Here is a 15,791-nt window from a genome sequence, read left to right as displayed (position 1 = left end):
ATAAATTAAATCATATCATTTAAGTCATTTAATAAACGTCTTGTAATATATATGGAAATAGTTTTACAAATTTCTTCAAATGTTGTATTTTCAAATTACTGTAAATTGATTTGTTATTTCCACGTACACAAATAAATTCCATGTGGCAATGAAAAAAAATTCCACCATGATAGATGCATCTGAACTTCCAACTATGCACATATTATATACTAAATCCACTGTCGTATTGCTTGTCATTCTTTCTTATCATTTACCCTGTTGTGAGCAAAAAAAAATAAATAAAAAAAATAATCATCCATAGTTTCAACAGGAAGAGAAGAGATGCCACCACGAACGTCAATCTCTCACTCTAATAATCCCCGTCACCGCGAAGCTCACCACCACGAACGTCAATCTCTCACTCTAATTCGGCAACGCTGACACCAAGATCGGGTACCAGATCCACAACACGATGAGGCCAAGGATTTTCTGTCCCCGATCGGGGACTTTTCTCGAAGAGGAGAGCATAGCGAAGGACTGTCCAAAGAGGTTGTTGCAGGCGATGTGGTGAGCGTTGTGGTTCCACTTCCACCATCCGATGGTGATTCCGGCGAGGCAATATCCGGTCTGGATTTGGGCGAACCGGTTCGTCTTCTATACCAACGGAGAGTTTAAAAAGGCCTTGGCTGCGGCGGCACGGTACGGTTCTAATTACCTCAGTCACACTAGGATTGGGCGGTCGGCAAGATTGATTTGTAAGCTACGGTTGAGTACGAAGGATTTTGAGTACAGAGACATAGACTAGGAAGGAAGATTGATTTGTTATCTTGGCGGACGGACATCAAATTGCAAAACCGGCGGTGGGAAAGTGTGCTTCGAAACCCAAAGGCAGTGGAATCCTCTAGGTGCTCGACGAAATGTCTGAACGAAAAAACAGCAAAGAACAACTTCTAAATACCCACGTAAGCATCAATTTATCAGTTTCCTTTTTTTTTCCTCTGAAGATTATTTTGAGGACTTTTTTTTATTAACTTAATTACTTTCCTTCTAAACTCATATATTCAATTTTTTTTATTAGTGTTGCAGAAAATAAAGTATAAAAAAAGGGAAACCTAATTTTTTTTATTCTGAAACAGTTTTCCACGTTTTGTGCATTCACTTTGTGCCCGTCCTTCACGATTTTTTTCAGTCCTTCCCATTGTTCGTCGAGTACGAGCAAACACAATGTTTCTCTTTGGCTGACATTTGCTGATTCTAACAGTTAGTATATCTCTGTACACGACTATATATGGTCTCCGTTTCTGGTTGTTTTTTTTATACTCTGTGTTTGGCCCCATATCTCATTAATCAGTCATACTAACCATCAAATATCTGAATATGGTAAATTACATATGCTAACATGAGCCATGACCCTTCAAGAAAATAAAAATAGCCATTAAACAAGCATGTATAACATGTGTGTATATATACATACAAATTTCAAAAGAATAATAATATCATAACGTGTGTATGTATATATGTATCGATTTGTAGGTAGAGGTTCGAATGATTGTGACTGAGATCATTACTTGTTTGAAACAGGGGAATAATATTTGACAAACGATGTGCAACTCTTTCTATTAACTAGATTTCATTATGCTAATAAAAAAATTTGATGGTCGTCATGTATAATACTCTATTCCATAAATACGTTTGTCTATTCAATCCAGTATTTTCCAAAGAGAAACATAGCCTATTATTACTATTATTATTATTCAATTCTGTCTATTTTTTGTTGTTGGCTGGGTTATGAGCCAGGGAATATTGTTGGTCTGCGTTTCTGTTTATCAGAGTGTTCGTAAGTGGACAAGAAAAGTAGACCTTTTCAGAAAAGATTACATATTCATTCCAGTAAATTACAGGTAAGAATGGTTTCAGTGTTGTATTGCCTGAATTTTTTTACTATGCGATTAACCAATGCAACATGGTTACAGTTTTCACTGGAGTTTGCTTGTCATTTGCCATCCCGGTGAAGTGCAAAATTCAGTAGGTAAGAATAAATATTGATACACTGTTATCTTTTTTCTTGAATAATAGTTATCTCTCGGTCATTTTATGTTTCATTATCATAGATGAAGAATCTGAAAGTGTATCCAAGGTACCGTGCATATTGCACATGGATTCTATCTGAGGAAGTCACAAGGGCCTTAAGAATCTCATCCAGAGGTAGCTTTTGACATTTGCCTGATAACTAAGCTAAAGGATACTATGTTTTATATTTTTGCTTAAACTAACTATTTAGTTCTCAAGTAAGAAGCTGTTATTATAGCAGTAGATGCTAATTGTGACCAATTTTTCTCATTGTGTCTGTAATGTAGTTATCCAACCATCATTACTCACTGTTTATGAAGAAGGCATTTCTTATTTACAGTTTCATTGTTTTTCATCTTCATTAGTTACCACAGCAGGAGAATTTCTTTGACTGTGGTGTATTCTTGCTCCATTATGTGGAGCGCTTTCTGGAAGAAGCCCCTTTTAACTTCTGCCCCTTCAATGTCACAAAGTCATCCAATTTTGTAAGTTTTCATATATTCCAATTTACATTTTGATAAATTTATTTATTTTTCAGTAGTTCCCCGGTTAGGATTTTAAGAGTGGGAATCAGTACCCTGCAGTACTTCTCTTTTAATCATACTTTGTAGAACGTTGTTTATAAACTTTTACCATTCACACTATAACTGAATAATATATATATATATATTTTTGGTTTTTACATTACTGTTTTTCAATTATAACATACTCTCTATGCGAATGACATTCGTAGAATAACTTACCAGTTCACGTATTTCCAGTTAAGCAGAAACTGGTTCCTGCCTAAGGAGGCTTCTCTCAAAAGACAAAAAATCAAGAAGTTAATATACAAGATCTTTGAAAATCGCTCTCGAAATATGCCAAAAGCTGATAGCATTGATCGAGATCCTTCTACGACACCCAGCGAGACATGTGATCAAGAAACTGAAGTAGTAGTTCTTGAACGGATAAACGGTCATGAAGTCAGAGAATCGTTGTCTGAGCCAAGAGGTGATTTGTGCTTTGGAAAATCGGGCTTGGTTTCATCGAATTTATCTGAACTAGGACCTTCTTCGAGCTCATATACTGGCGCGAATTACCAGCAATCACCGGCTCCTGGGCTCGCCACATTACAGTTCAAGGTAAATTTTTTGTATTTATATTTGACAGCAAAATACTTTTTTTTTTTGCATCGAGACTTTAATCAAGAACATGCTATTAATTTCTGGGTTATCTTCAAATATGATTATTGTTTTCTGTGAACTGGAGCCTCATTTATGGTATAAGCATCTACGCAGAACATTCTTTTCATGCTTACCATGACAAAGAGCTATATCTCCGTGCATTGCTCTTCAACATTGAGTACAGTAAATCAAAACTCAGTGAGCCTTTGAAAATGATTAGAAATTTACATTCCATTTACTATCTTTGCTTGCAAACAGGAAGTTGAAGACATCGATGAGAGAGTGCCCGAGACACCATTAGACGTCTATTCGTTTCTAGACTCGCCTTTACGCACAGAAGGGCAAGTTTCTGATTCTCTGTTAATTGTTGAAGATTCCGTTGAAGATCAAAGCACGGAGCAACACGAAGTCTCGGGCTATATCAGGAAACATGAGAAACAACAACAAGAGATCAGGCAATTCGAAAAAGATAATGTTACTTGTGTTATGCAAGGAAAATGAAAGCAGTTAGCTGGAAACGTTTATGGGGCCGAAGGTTGATTGGCATATCTAGAAACGTTCATCTGCAAGGCTCAAGGCAGGCTCTTTTTACACTCTTTTCTTTTGAATATAGCATTGTGGCTGTTGTTTTTTGTTAATTTGCAAGGCAGAAGACATATAATTTTTTTTCTACTGTTTTCTTTTGAATATAAAATTGTGGCTGTTATTTTTGGTTTCCCTACGTTTGCATTTTGGAACGATATGTTGCATTTTGAATTGTTATTGTGCATTTTGGATTGCTATTGTGAATTTGAATATTATAAATGATTTTTTTTTTTGTGGTGTTATTTTTTTAATATTGACGAGGTATTAAATATATGATTATAATTATTTAAATTTCTCAAAAATAGTAAAATTAAAGCATCCATTTGAAGTCGTTTTCTAGAGGAATTGGAGTGGTTTTTTGTTCTTTAGAGACATCTAAAAAACGTCTTCAAACACTTCTCCACGTCATCATCTACTGCTGACGTGGGCCAATTTGAAGTCGTTTTCTACGGGAATTGGAGTCGTTTTTTTTAGTTCTTTAGAGACATCTAAAAAACGTCTTCAAACACTTCTCCACGTCATCATCTACTGCTGACGTGGACCCATTTGAAGTCGTTTTCTAGAGGAATTGGAGTCATTTTTTTAAGTTCTTTAGAGACATCTAAAAAACGTCTTCAAAGACATATCCACGTCAGCATATTTTTGCCTACGTGGAAACTTTTTTAAGACGTTTTATTTAGATTTTAAGTCATTTTTATAGGGGAATTGAAGACGTTTCTTAAACGTCTTCAAATATATAGACTTTTTAAGTCACTCACCTAGAGGTCGTTTTCTGGTACGACTTTGAATGTTTTTTAAGTCACCATTTCGATGTCTTAAAATGTAATGTTTGTAGTAGTGACTCTTGATCAACCACTAGGAATGGGACCATGTGAATGACTTCAATGCCTCCGGGAGTTCCGAAGGTGACCGGCAAATCGATGATGCCTTCGGTCATGACTCTCTCCCCAGTGAACACGAATAGAGGAGTTTGGGTCGGAGTTGGGCGTAGCCCCCCGAGCTTCATGCGCTCTAGGGTGGACTTGAAAATTATGTCGGCAGCGCTGCCGTTGTCGATGAGAACTCTTTTCACCAAATTATTAGCCACTTGGGCTTTGAGCACAATCGCGTCACTGTGCGGATGCACAACGCGCTTGGCCTCTTTGTTGGTGAAATGCATCGTCTCGTGAGGGACGGACGGAGGTTCTTCATAGGTGAGGTTGACGTGCATAGCAGCGTCTTCTTGAGCTACGGCCCTTAGGAATTTTTTTCGTTGTCGGGCTGAATCTCCATCTTGTGTGCAACCCAGTATGGTGGTTACAACGTGGAGTTGCGGATTGGCGTTGGCAGTAGTCGTGGTTCGGTCGGTAGAAGCGGCTGTTCCTCCTCCCTTTCCAGACTGTTTTCTGTTTGTTGTGGGGTCCGCAGCGCTAATCATGCGTAACACGAACTCTTTTAACTCACCCCGTTGGATCAATGCCTCGATCTGCCTTTTAAGACTATGGCATTCAGAGGTCAAGTGACCGTATTCCTGATGGAACTCGCAACATTTAGATCGATCGCGAATTGCGGGATCTTTGCTCATTGGAGCCGGGGGACTGAATTTGTCACGTGCCAAAGCTAGGATTCGCTCCGGTGTCATGTTCAATGGCGTGAACGACGAGTAGCCCTTAAAGTCTTCCGCAAGTCGCGGCTTTTGGGGCATCGGAGGTCGGCTATTAGAAGTCTGACCCCCTCTATTTCGTCTTTTACTAGAGTTGCCTTGCTCGTCGCTAGGCTCGTCTCGGCGGTGAGGGCTTTGATTATTGCCCTTGCGGCCATCGAGGTAATCTTCGACTCCCATGAAGGTCTTGGCTCGAGTCATCAACTCGGCCATGGTAGAAGGGACACGGCCGACGATGGACTTAAGGAAGTCACTTGTGCGCAAGCCTTCAATGATGGCAGTGATTGCGTCTTTGTCGTCAAAGCGGTCGATCTTATTCGATTCCTCAGTGAATCGGGCGAGGTATCGTCTAAGAGACTCGCCATCCTCTTGCCTGATTGACCACAGGTACATCTTGGTCTTCTTTTAGACCATAGATGTAGTGAATCGTGCTAGGAACATGTCCTTCAGGTCTTTGAACGATCGGATATTTCCCGGCCTTAAGTTCTTGAACCACTCGAAGCCGGGTCCGGCGAGGGTAAGACTAAAAGCTTGGCACCATGCACCGGGAGCGACACCCTGCATCGTCATCCAGGTTTCATAGTGCTGGATATGGTAAGCGGGATCCGCTTTTCCATCATATGGAGTAAGGTTCGGGAGTTTGAAATTTCCCGTGCATACCTCGGCCAATATCTGAGCCGTGAAAGGCGAGGACTTCTCCTCAACGACCCCATAGGCACTTCCGCCTATTCCGTGTTCTCGGAGATCTCGTACTTCATTTCGAAGAATGTGGATCATTGTGATCACATCGAGACCGGTAGTCGGAGTAACTCCCTGTTCGAGAGGAGTCACATGTCGTCTTTCATTTGACCCTTGACTCGTTCGGCGGTTCCCATTAGTTGGGGCTGCTACGGGGATGTTTGGCCGAGAGCTTAGTCGCTCCCTAAGGTCATCGCCACGCTCGATGCGTTGGGCGGTGAGGTGATCCCTAAGATCAGGGCTGGTCGTACGGAGGCGCAGACTTCGTCTGCGACGGCGCGCTCTCCGCCTGCCCTGACTCTCCGTAACATTCTCCCTTTGACCTAGTCGGTCGAGGGCCGAACGTCGGGAATTTCCCTCTTGAGAAGCAGCCGGCACGTCGCCTGTCCGGGGTAGGGGATTCAAAGGACCGGCTTCAAACACGGCGGGGTGTTCCCCGTCCTTCGTGAGAGAAGTCTCGATATCCTCCAAATCGCCAATACCCTCGTAATCATGGTCGCGGTCGCGGCTTTCCTCATTGACGTTCTCAGGATCCCCGTTTTGGATTATCGTGTCACGCATAGGTTGCTTCGCAGCCAGTTGGCTGTGGTACCTTGCGTTCCTTGCCTTTAGTCGGCGGATACTCTCCTCCAACTCCATGATGCGGTTGTCCCTGCTATCAGGAGATGGAGATCGTGAGCGGGTCGAGCTCTCTTCACGGAGCGACTCTTCGTCACGATGCGCTCGGGAGGGCAAGAAGTACTTTTTGGTCCCCGTGACATTATCGGGGTCGTCAACGCCCTCAGTATGTACGGGTGGTTGACTACTCATCTTTTCTCAAGTTCGAGAAAGTTGAGTTTGTAGAAGAAAAGAAGAAGATGAACAGAAGGGATTTCGGGCTGTACAGGTCGGGAAGTCCCCTCCTTCTAGCGCCAAAATGTTGTCGCACGAAAATGAACAACTATTGAAAACCTCGGGCGGTTCGATCCAAGGCCGGACCAAGTGATCGCACCCGGGCCAAGAGTGTGAACTCGATAGTCTCGAGCTAGGTTTTCTCCGATCAACCCGCCTCTCGGGAGAGGTAGGGGGTGAGGAGGAGGAGTGACCGTGCCTTGGGTGTCGGCTGCCTATGTACCCGTTTGTGGGATCAGGTCAGAACGTAGTTCAAGCGTGTGAGACGCAGTATGAGGCGCGGAGCCTTGGTGGAGACGCGTGCTCGACGAAGGAGACGAGGCGCGGAGGAGTCCTCGGTGACGTCTCAGAACTTCGGAGATCGCATATGCGAGAGAGAATGTGTGTTTTCTCTCTTTTGGAGACGTGGAAAACTCTAAGTCAAGAGTTCCTTGTTGTGGCGGAGATTCCGGACGCGTAGGCGATTCCTAGTTGGAAATGCCGGACGCGTAGGCGATTTCTTGTCAGAAATGGTGGACGCATCTAGGGTGCTAGACGCGTAGGCGATTTTCAGTCGAAAACCGTTAGAGCACTCGTGGGCTCAAGATTAATCGTTCGATCAAGAGAGGCGGCGCTCGGGAGTCCCCGGAAAGCGCTTCAGAATCTCTGAGAACGAGAAATCGAGGAGAATCTGCTTCAGGCCAAGGATGGCATCCAGAGAAGCAGAGAGAAGTCTCAAGTTCCTTGAGAATGAATGGGATGGCTTTCCCCTCAATGAGAGGGGTATTTATAGGTGTTTGAGGGCCTTAGAAGGTCCTTTTTTCGTCCATGTGGGACTACGGGCGCGCGCGCCGTCAATTGGAGGTGGACGGCGCACAAAGCGCGGCGCACAACGCGCGGCGCGCGGCGCGCGGCGCAGGGGGCTCGGCGCGCAGGTCACCGGGCGCAGCGTGGGATGCGCGGCGCAGGACGCACGGCGCAGGATGCGCGGCGCATGGATCGCGCGGCGCGCTGTCTGCCTGGCGCGGCGCGAGGTGAGGGCTGCGCGGCGCGCGGTTTCCCTGAGGGGTGTGCGGTGCATGGGCCGTTTAATCGGACTCTTGTGTGGTCCTTAGGGGTCTTAGATACCATGCTTGCCACGCGAAATATAAAGGTCTCTACTCGACGAGAGTGGCTCGACTCGAGGAGCGAAGCTCGACTCGAGGAGACTGACTCATGGCTCGACTCGAGGAGCGAAGCTCGACTCGAGGAGACTGACTCAAGGCTCAACTCGAGGAGCAAAGCTCGACTCGAGGAGACTGAATGAAGTCTCAAATCGAGGAGCGAGGCTCAACTCGGGGAGCCGACTCAAGTCTCAACTCGAGGGGCTAGGCTCGACTCAAAGAGTCAAGAGTTTGGGCGAGGGCTTGAAAACTTGCCGCTCTTCAAGACCCCCGGCCTGACCATCGGCCCTTTGAGCGACGTGCCTTCTTGGCGTCTCGGGTTTTCCGAAAATGACCGACAACAAGGCTCTCCAAAACAGAAGGACTCATTAGTGATATCTTATATTCTAGCACGGTATTGAGAGATAGTTTCATATTCCTTCATCATGATATTCTCAAACCTAGTAGTGAGAATTTGAAGACGTTGTTCTCTGACCTTTTGAGTTCCGTCATGAGCTATAAGTAAGATATCCAATGCTTGTTGTTGTCGGCCTATCCATGACCGACAGGGGCAAAACCGTCACGCCACGTCCCGGCCGGCTCCTGGCCGACAAAGGCTTGTCCGGCCGAACCGTGGCCGGACAAGGACCGTCAGGGCACCTCCCGGCCAATAGCCTCCCGGCCGGCCCAAGTCTCGACGGCCAATGGCCGGCCCAAGCGCACTCGGCCATTGGCCGGCCCACACCCTTCACCCGGCCAATGGCCGAGTGAAACCTTCACCCGTCTAGGCAGTTCACTCGGCCAATGGCCGAGTGAACCTTCATCCGGCCAAGCAGTTCATTCGTCCAATGGCCGAGTGAACCTCCCAGCAAATCACTCGGCCAATGGCCGAATGAACCTTTATCCGGCCAAGCAGTTCACTCGGCCAATGGCCGAGTAAACCTCCCAGCAGTTCACTCGGCCAATGGCCAAGTGAACCTACCAGCAGTTCACTCGGCCAATGGCCGAGTGACCCTTCATCCGGCCCGAGCTACTCACTCGGCCATTGGCCGATCAAGTCTCATTCAGCCAATGGCCGACCCAAGGGACTCACTCGGGCAAGGGGTTCCCCAAAAACCCCTTGGTCGCCTATAAATGCAAAGGTCCTCCCTCTCCCAAAGGTAATCCATTTTTTAGTCCCGAAATGATGTCGAACTCATATTTCACTCGTTTCACTCATCTTTGGCCTCTCACCTTCTAAAACCTCTATACTCCACCTCAATCCCACTAATGTTGAGCGTCGGAGAGGTAAACAGAGGCACCCCCTCTGTTTTTCCTTCCTAGTTCACGGTTCTCTTCTCCTTTTCAGGTACGCCTGTGATCTCAAGGACCATTGACAGCTAAGGGAAGACTCGAGATATCTAGTCTGACATGGTCAAGACAAAGCGAGAACACTTGGTCCGGCCTTTGGTCTAACCGCTTGAGGCTTCTAAATCGTTGTCCTAAAACGAGCGACAACATTTTGGCACTAGAAGGAGGGGATCTCCCGACCTTGGAGACACATTCCCTCTACTACTCTTCTTCCACCGTCGACGACAAAACTCTCGATATAGAGTCAATTATCTGTCACCTCCGCGGTCGACCGAGCGACTAGCTCGAGATACGCTTTGGGAAACTTGGCATGCCGGATTGGGAATCAAGGGCCTCGTGATAATGAGAGCCTACCCCTCGAACCAGCCTTCCATGAACCGACGCTAACAACGCTCTCCGTGAAGACACGCCCGTAAACTCTCTGTATTGCTCTGGCAGCCAGGGGTAAATGGCGCTCTCATCGCCGACCTCCTCGGCTACGACATCGTCGGCGGCGTCAACAACGATGAGAATGACACCAACCATGTGGCGAAACAAAAAACTAGCCCTAACCACGATATTCATGAAAGTGAGCGCGCACGCGCGCCTTCAAGGGGACACCCTCAGGCGACCGCGTCAAGACATCAATCGTCGAGTGAACACACTCATGCGCCCTCGAGGGGACACCCTCAAGAAAACCACCTCAATGCGTCAAAGATCGAGCAATGCTCAAGGATGCTCAATCTCAAGGTCCAGAAAGGGATGCTCCAAGTTCACCATTTACGTCCGAAACACCCGGACAGATGACGACATCGATGGTCGCGGCGTCCGTCGAGGACGTCGCTTGAATAGCACACCCTTGGCAAGGGTGATAGGAACGGCCAACAGAGACTTGAGAGACCGCCTCAATTCCCAAAGGGAGAATCATGGAAGCGACTTAAAGGAAAAAATCAACGCCCGACGCGAGATCGCGAGATAGGTCGTCGTGGGAGACCAACGACCCAACGTTGTTGATCGAGCATCCAACAAGAAGCGCGTTACCACACTCGTCACACCGGCCGTCAGTCCCAACTCGCGAAGGAAGAGGCGTGGAAATGGTCAGGTCCATAATGACCATCCTTCTCCGACCCCGAAGCAATCCTTCGTCCCTCTCAACACGACGCCCGACAAGATCCTGAGCTTACGCAGAAAGAAGCTGGGATCCCCGCCTCCAATGAAGAGGGACCCCGCAACGCGGGATAGGAGCGAAGAATGTGAGTATCACCGGGACCATGGACACGTGACGGTCGAATCCTACCAGCTTAGGAAGCAAATTGATTCCCTCATTCGAGGTGGGAATCTCAAAGAGTTCATCGCATTCGCTAGCGAGGTGACAACCCCAACTGAGCGCCCAACGTGTCAAAGGGGAAAATCCTCGAGCATAAAGACAATGAGACGGTGAGCACTGTCTATCAACTAAAGAACAAGCTCCCACCGCTTGCGGCCATGACCGACATAGTTTTTGCCATAAATTCGTTCATGAACTTGCTCAACTCTGTGATCATTTTATTCCAAATATGCTGTTTTCCTTTTCCTAAAAAAGACCAAGCGCCAAGGCAAGCTGTAAACAACCTCCTCGTTTCAATAAAATGGTGTTCTGCCCATTGTCACATATTATTGTATATCCCCTACACGAAAGTTTCCTTGTTTTCATCTCACAAACACAAGAAACTCGGGGGGCTAATGGGGAATAGTACTCAATGAAAACCAACCTCAAAAACAAAAACAAAACAAAAAATAAAAGCATAACAAAGTCTCAAGGGGCCGATGGTTAGGCCGAATGTCCCAAAGAGAAGCGTAATCTACACATAACTCCTCGAGTTGAGTTCACTTCTCGAGTTGAGTCCCGAGTCCACGAGTCGACTGATAAGTCCTCATGCTGACTCTTCACGTGTCTCCTCAAGTTGAGGTCACTCCTCGAGTTGAGTTCTGAGGTCACGAGTCGACTAACTACTGCTCGTGCCGACTCTACACACGACTCCTCCAGTTGAGTTCACTCCTCGATGTGAATTATGATTCCATGAGTCGACTAACTACTCCTCATGCCGACTCTACATAACTCCTCGAGTTGAGTTCACTCCTCGAGTTAAGTCCCGAGTCCACGAGTCGACTGATAAGTCCTCGTGCCGACTCCTCACGCGTCTCCTCGAGTTGAGGTCACTACTCGAGTCGAATTTCCGAGTCCACGAGTCGACTCATGAGTCCTCATGCTGACTCTTCACATGACTCCTCGAGTTGAGGTCACTCCTCAAGTTGAGTCCCGAGTCCACGAGTCGAGTGATAAGTCCTCGTGCCGACTCTTCACGTGTCTCCTCGAGTTGAGTTCTGAGTCCACGAGTCGACTAACTACTCCTTGTGCCTACTCTACATGACTCCTCGAGTTGAGTTCACTCCTCGAGTCAATTACCGAGTCCACGAGTTGGCTGATAAGCCCTCGTGCCGATTCTACACACGACTCCTCGAGTTGAGTTCACTCGTCGAGCTAGGTTTTGAGTCCGCGACTCGATTAACTACTCCTCGTGCTGACTCTACATGACTCCTCGAGTTAAGTTCACTCCTCGAGTTGAATACCGGCTCCACGAGTTGGCTTATAAGCCCTCGTACAAACTCTACACACGACTCCTCGAGTTGAGTTCACTCCTCGAGTTGAGTTCTGAGTCCACGAGTCGACTAACTACTCCTCGTGCCGACTCTGCATGACTCCTCGAGTCGAGTACCAATTCCACGAGTTGGGTGATAAGTCCTCGTGCTGACTCTACACATGACTCCTTGAGTTGAGTTCACTCCTCGAGTTGAATTCTGAGTCCACGAGTCGACTAACTACTCCTCGTGCCGACTCTACGTGACTCCTCGAGTTGAGTTCACTCCTCGAGTCGAGCTGTGAGTCCACGAGTCGACTGATAAGTCCTCGTGCCAACTCTACACGTGGCTCCTTGAGTTCAGTTCACTCCTCGAGATGAGTTCTGAGTCCAGGAGTGGACTAACTATTCCTCGTGCCGACTCTACATGACTCCTCGAGTCGGGTATCGAGTCCACGAGTTGGCTGATAAGTCCTCGTGCCGACTCTACACACGACTCCTCGAGTTGAGTTCACTCCTCGAGTCGAGTTCTAAGTCCACGAGTCGACTAACTACTCCTGGTGCCGACTCTACACATGATTGCTGTTGCGATATTTTTATAACTAGCACGCAAGCGGATGTATCGAACAAGTAATAGTGTTACGTAAGTAACGGATATTGATACCACAGAGACTAGTTACTATAGCTACGTTAAACAACCTAAGCAAATAGATTTCACGGTATTAAAGTGGGAGGTGCAAGAATTAACTATAATTAAAATAACAAAAACAGCAACGGAAACTTAACACGAAACTTTGAATAAGAGAAAATGGGGATCACGACTTCACCGGAAAATTAAGACTCGGGGGTTTCGGGTTCCAACAACTTGACCTACTCTACTCACGCTAATCTCATTCTCCCTATGATATTACTAGCCTCTCTCGAGTGATCTAACAACCTACGCAATTGGCGGATTATATATCCTCTCGACCTCTAATCCTATTACAACAATCACGAGCAATAAACACGAGAATTCAAACGATCACATTAAGATTAAGCCGTCTAGAAACCTAAGAACAAAATGAAGCATGGATTATGAGCATGAGTTTTTGCCCTCTCTCGAGTGACAGAAAACTCCTAAAGACAATCCTAAAGATGGCCAATCCAAAGAACGCATTAAGAACACATCCACACAAGCATGAATAATTAAGTAATTCAAAGCATAATTTCACCCTAACGAAACCCCCTAACCTAATTCAATCCAGTTACATCGCAACCCCGCTAAAAAATCTAGCCTCTAACGGAATCCATAGTTAACAACATAATGATCAAAACAATAATTAACATAATCATAACCAAGAAAAACACTATGAGATTCATAACGGGAAGAATGAAACTATCAATTAATCGAGAAATAAAAGTAATGGAGAGTAAGGGAAATGAAGAAAAACTATTAAAAACGGGAGTTCACGGTTGCTTGTTCATCGGATCGTCGACTCAACTTTGCTCCCAAACAAAAGCTCTCAAAAGAAAAGTGCAGCCAAAAGTAGAAAAAAACTAAAAACAAAACTAGAATGAGTTAATTAGGTTACAAGAGGTGTTTTTAGCCCTGAATGTGTGTTTTTCGGAGTCATCTAAGCCTTCCAATTCAATCCAAGGGTCAAAAATCTTCAAAAATCGTTAATTTCCTAATCAAGTAATCCGAAGGCACGCGGCGCGCGGTAGTCAATGCGCGGCGCGTGGACTCAGCTCCAGGATATGCGCGCTCCGTGCATAAGACTCTGTGCGATTTCATGGTTTCTGTCCCCGTATGTGCGGCGCGCGACTAGAGGCACTCGGCCCGCAGTCTCGGATTCTGCCTTCCTGCCGCGCGCGGTGAAAGGCGTGCGTAGTCGCCAAGTTTCTTGCCCATCTCATTTTTTACTCTATTTTGACCATTTTGACTCTGAATACCAACATCCTTCCACGAAATTGATTGTAGACGCTCTAATGCTCCTCTGAAAATAGGAGTTTTACGCGTGATTAACACACCTATCAACTCCTCGAGTTGAGTTATGAGTCCACGAGTCGACTAACTACTCCTTGTGCCGACTCTACATAACTCCTCGAGTTGAGTCCCGAGTCCACGAGTCGACTGATAAGTCCTCATGCCGACTCCTCACGCGTCTCCTCGAGTTGAGGTCACTCCTCGAGTTGAATTCCGAGTCCACGGGTCGACTGATGAGTCCTTGTGCCGACTCTTGACATGACTCCTCGAGTTGAGGTCACTCCTCGAGTTGAGTCCCGAGTCCACGAGTCTACTGATAAGTCCTCGTGCTGACTCTTCACATGTCTCCTCGAGTTGAGTCCACGAGTCAACTAACTACTCCTCGTGCCGACTATACATTACTCCTCGTGTTGAGTTCACTCCTTGAGTCGAATACCGAGTCCACGAGTTGGTTGATAAGCCCTCGTACCGACTCTACACACGACTCCTCGAGTTGAGTTCTGAGTCCACGAGTCGACTAACTACTCCTCGTGCTGACTCTACATGACTCCTCGAGTTGACTTCACTCCTCGAGTCGAGTACGAATTCCACGAGTTGGCTGATAAGTCCTCGTGCCGACTCTACACATGACTCCTTGAGTTGAGTTCACTCCTCGAGTTGAGTTCTGAGTCCACGAGTCGACTAACTACTCCTCGTGCCGACTCTACATGACTCCTCCAGTTGAGTTCACTGCTCGAGTCGAGCTACGAGTCCACAAGTCGACTGATAAGTCCTCGTGCCGACTCTACACGTGGCTCCTCGAGTTAATTTCTCTCCTCGAGATGAGTTCTGAGTCCACGAGTCGACTAACTACTCCTCGTGCTGACTCTACATGACTCCTTGATTTGAGTTTACTCCTCGAGTCGGGTACTGAGTCCACGAGTTGGCTGATAAGTCCTCGTGCCGACTCTACACACGACTCCTCGAGTTGAGTTCACTCCTCGAGTCGAGTTCTGAGTCCACGAGTTGACTAACTACTCCGGTGCCGGCTCTACACGACTCCTCGAGTTGAATTCACTCCTCGAGTTGAGCTCTGAGTCCAGGAGTCAACTGATAAGTCCTCGTGTCGACTCTACATGTGGCTCGTCGAGTTGAGTTCACTCCTCGAGATGAGTTCCGAGTCCACGAGTTGACTGATATGTTGGAATCGATCTAGGGTTTGAGAAAAAGTTTAACGCTTCGTTAAGCGGCGGAATTTTAAAAATTTTCTTTTTAAGTAAAACTAGTTTTTACTAACCTAGACAAGAGCATGTGCATGTAAATAAAAACTAATATGAGCTATTAAAGTTTACTAACCTTTCTTGAAGCTTGAACTTTGAAGAAGCTTGTGGAAAGTTTGCAACACTCGTCTCCCCTCGCAGCACGTCTCTCTTTCTTTCCTCGCCAACTCGAGCAACCACGAAAGTTTTTATCACATGAATCACTCGAGAATAAAGGAATTAGTGAGTGGGCACTTTTAAACACGACGACTCGAGAACAAGTCTCAAAGTCGAAGAGCTAAAACCACTAGGTCAAATGAGGACCTAGGTGCCAAAACAAAAACAAAAATAACTAGAGAGAGAGAGAGAGGAGAAATCGGCCACAAGGTCTAGAGAGAGAGTCTCTCAATCTCTAACTTATGTGGAATGAATCAAATGAGAGGAATGAGGT

The 15,791-nt window shown here is 46.3% G+C and overlaps 1 protein-coding gene across 9 annotated transcripts; it reads left to right on the top strand.

Moving 5' to 3' along the window:
- The first annotated feature begins 273 nt into the window (after window positions 1-273).
- Window positions 274-3,927, top strand: LOC149402533 (uncharacterized). Of its 9 annotated transcripts, none has more exons than XR_016296225.1 (7): window positions 274-941; window positions 1,777-1,880; window positions 1,953-2,008; window positions 2,091-2,184; window positions 2,427-2,534; window positions 2,811-3,170; window positions 3,471-3,927. XR_016296225.1 is itself a non-coding variant. In XM_089610184.1 (6 exons), exons 5-6 carry the CDS (start codon window positions 2,907-2,909, stop codon window positions 3,711-3,713), a joined length of 507 nt encoding a protein of 168 aa, XP_089466310.1. In that variant the 5' UTR covers window positions 1,737-1,880; window positions 1,953-2,008; window positions 2,117-2,184; window positions 2,415-2,534; window positions 2,811-2,906; the 3' UTR covers window positions 3,714-3,927. The 9 variants fall into 9 exon arrangements, 6 of the variants coding, with proteins under 6 accessions (XP_089466310.1, XP_089466312.1, XP_089466308.1 ...); XR_016296224.1 differs by having other exon boundaries at window positions 2,424-2,534; XR_016296223.1 differs by having other exon boundaries at window positions 2,415-2,534.
- The last annotated feature ends 11,864 nt before the right edge of the window (window positions 3,928-15,791 follow it).

The sequence above is a fragment of the Urtica dioica genome, chromosome 3 (assembly GCF_054948205.1).
Source record: "Urtica dioica subsp. dioica isolate 48M chromosome 3, U.dioica_male_clone48M_v1_H2, whole genome shotgun sequence".
NCBI lineage: Eukaryota > Viridiplantae > Streptophyta > Magnoliopsida > Rosales > Urticaceae > Urtica > Urtica dioica.
This window is presented reverse-complemented; position numbering and strand designations above follow the sequence as displayed.

Bases quoted from the DNA above. Each gene is read 5' to 3' on its own strand.
- LOC149402533 (XM_089610184.1), top strand. From the start codon at position 2,907: ATGCCAAAAGCTGATAGCATTGATCGAGATCCTTCTACGACACCCAGC. The intron at 3,171-3,470 runs GTAAATTTTTTG...GCTTGCAAACAG, and splicing joins TCGCCACATTACAGTTCAAG to GAAGTTGAAGACATCGATGA.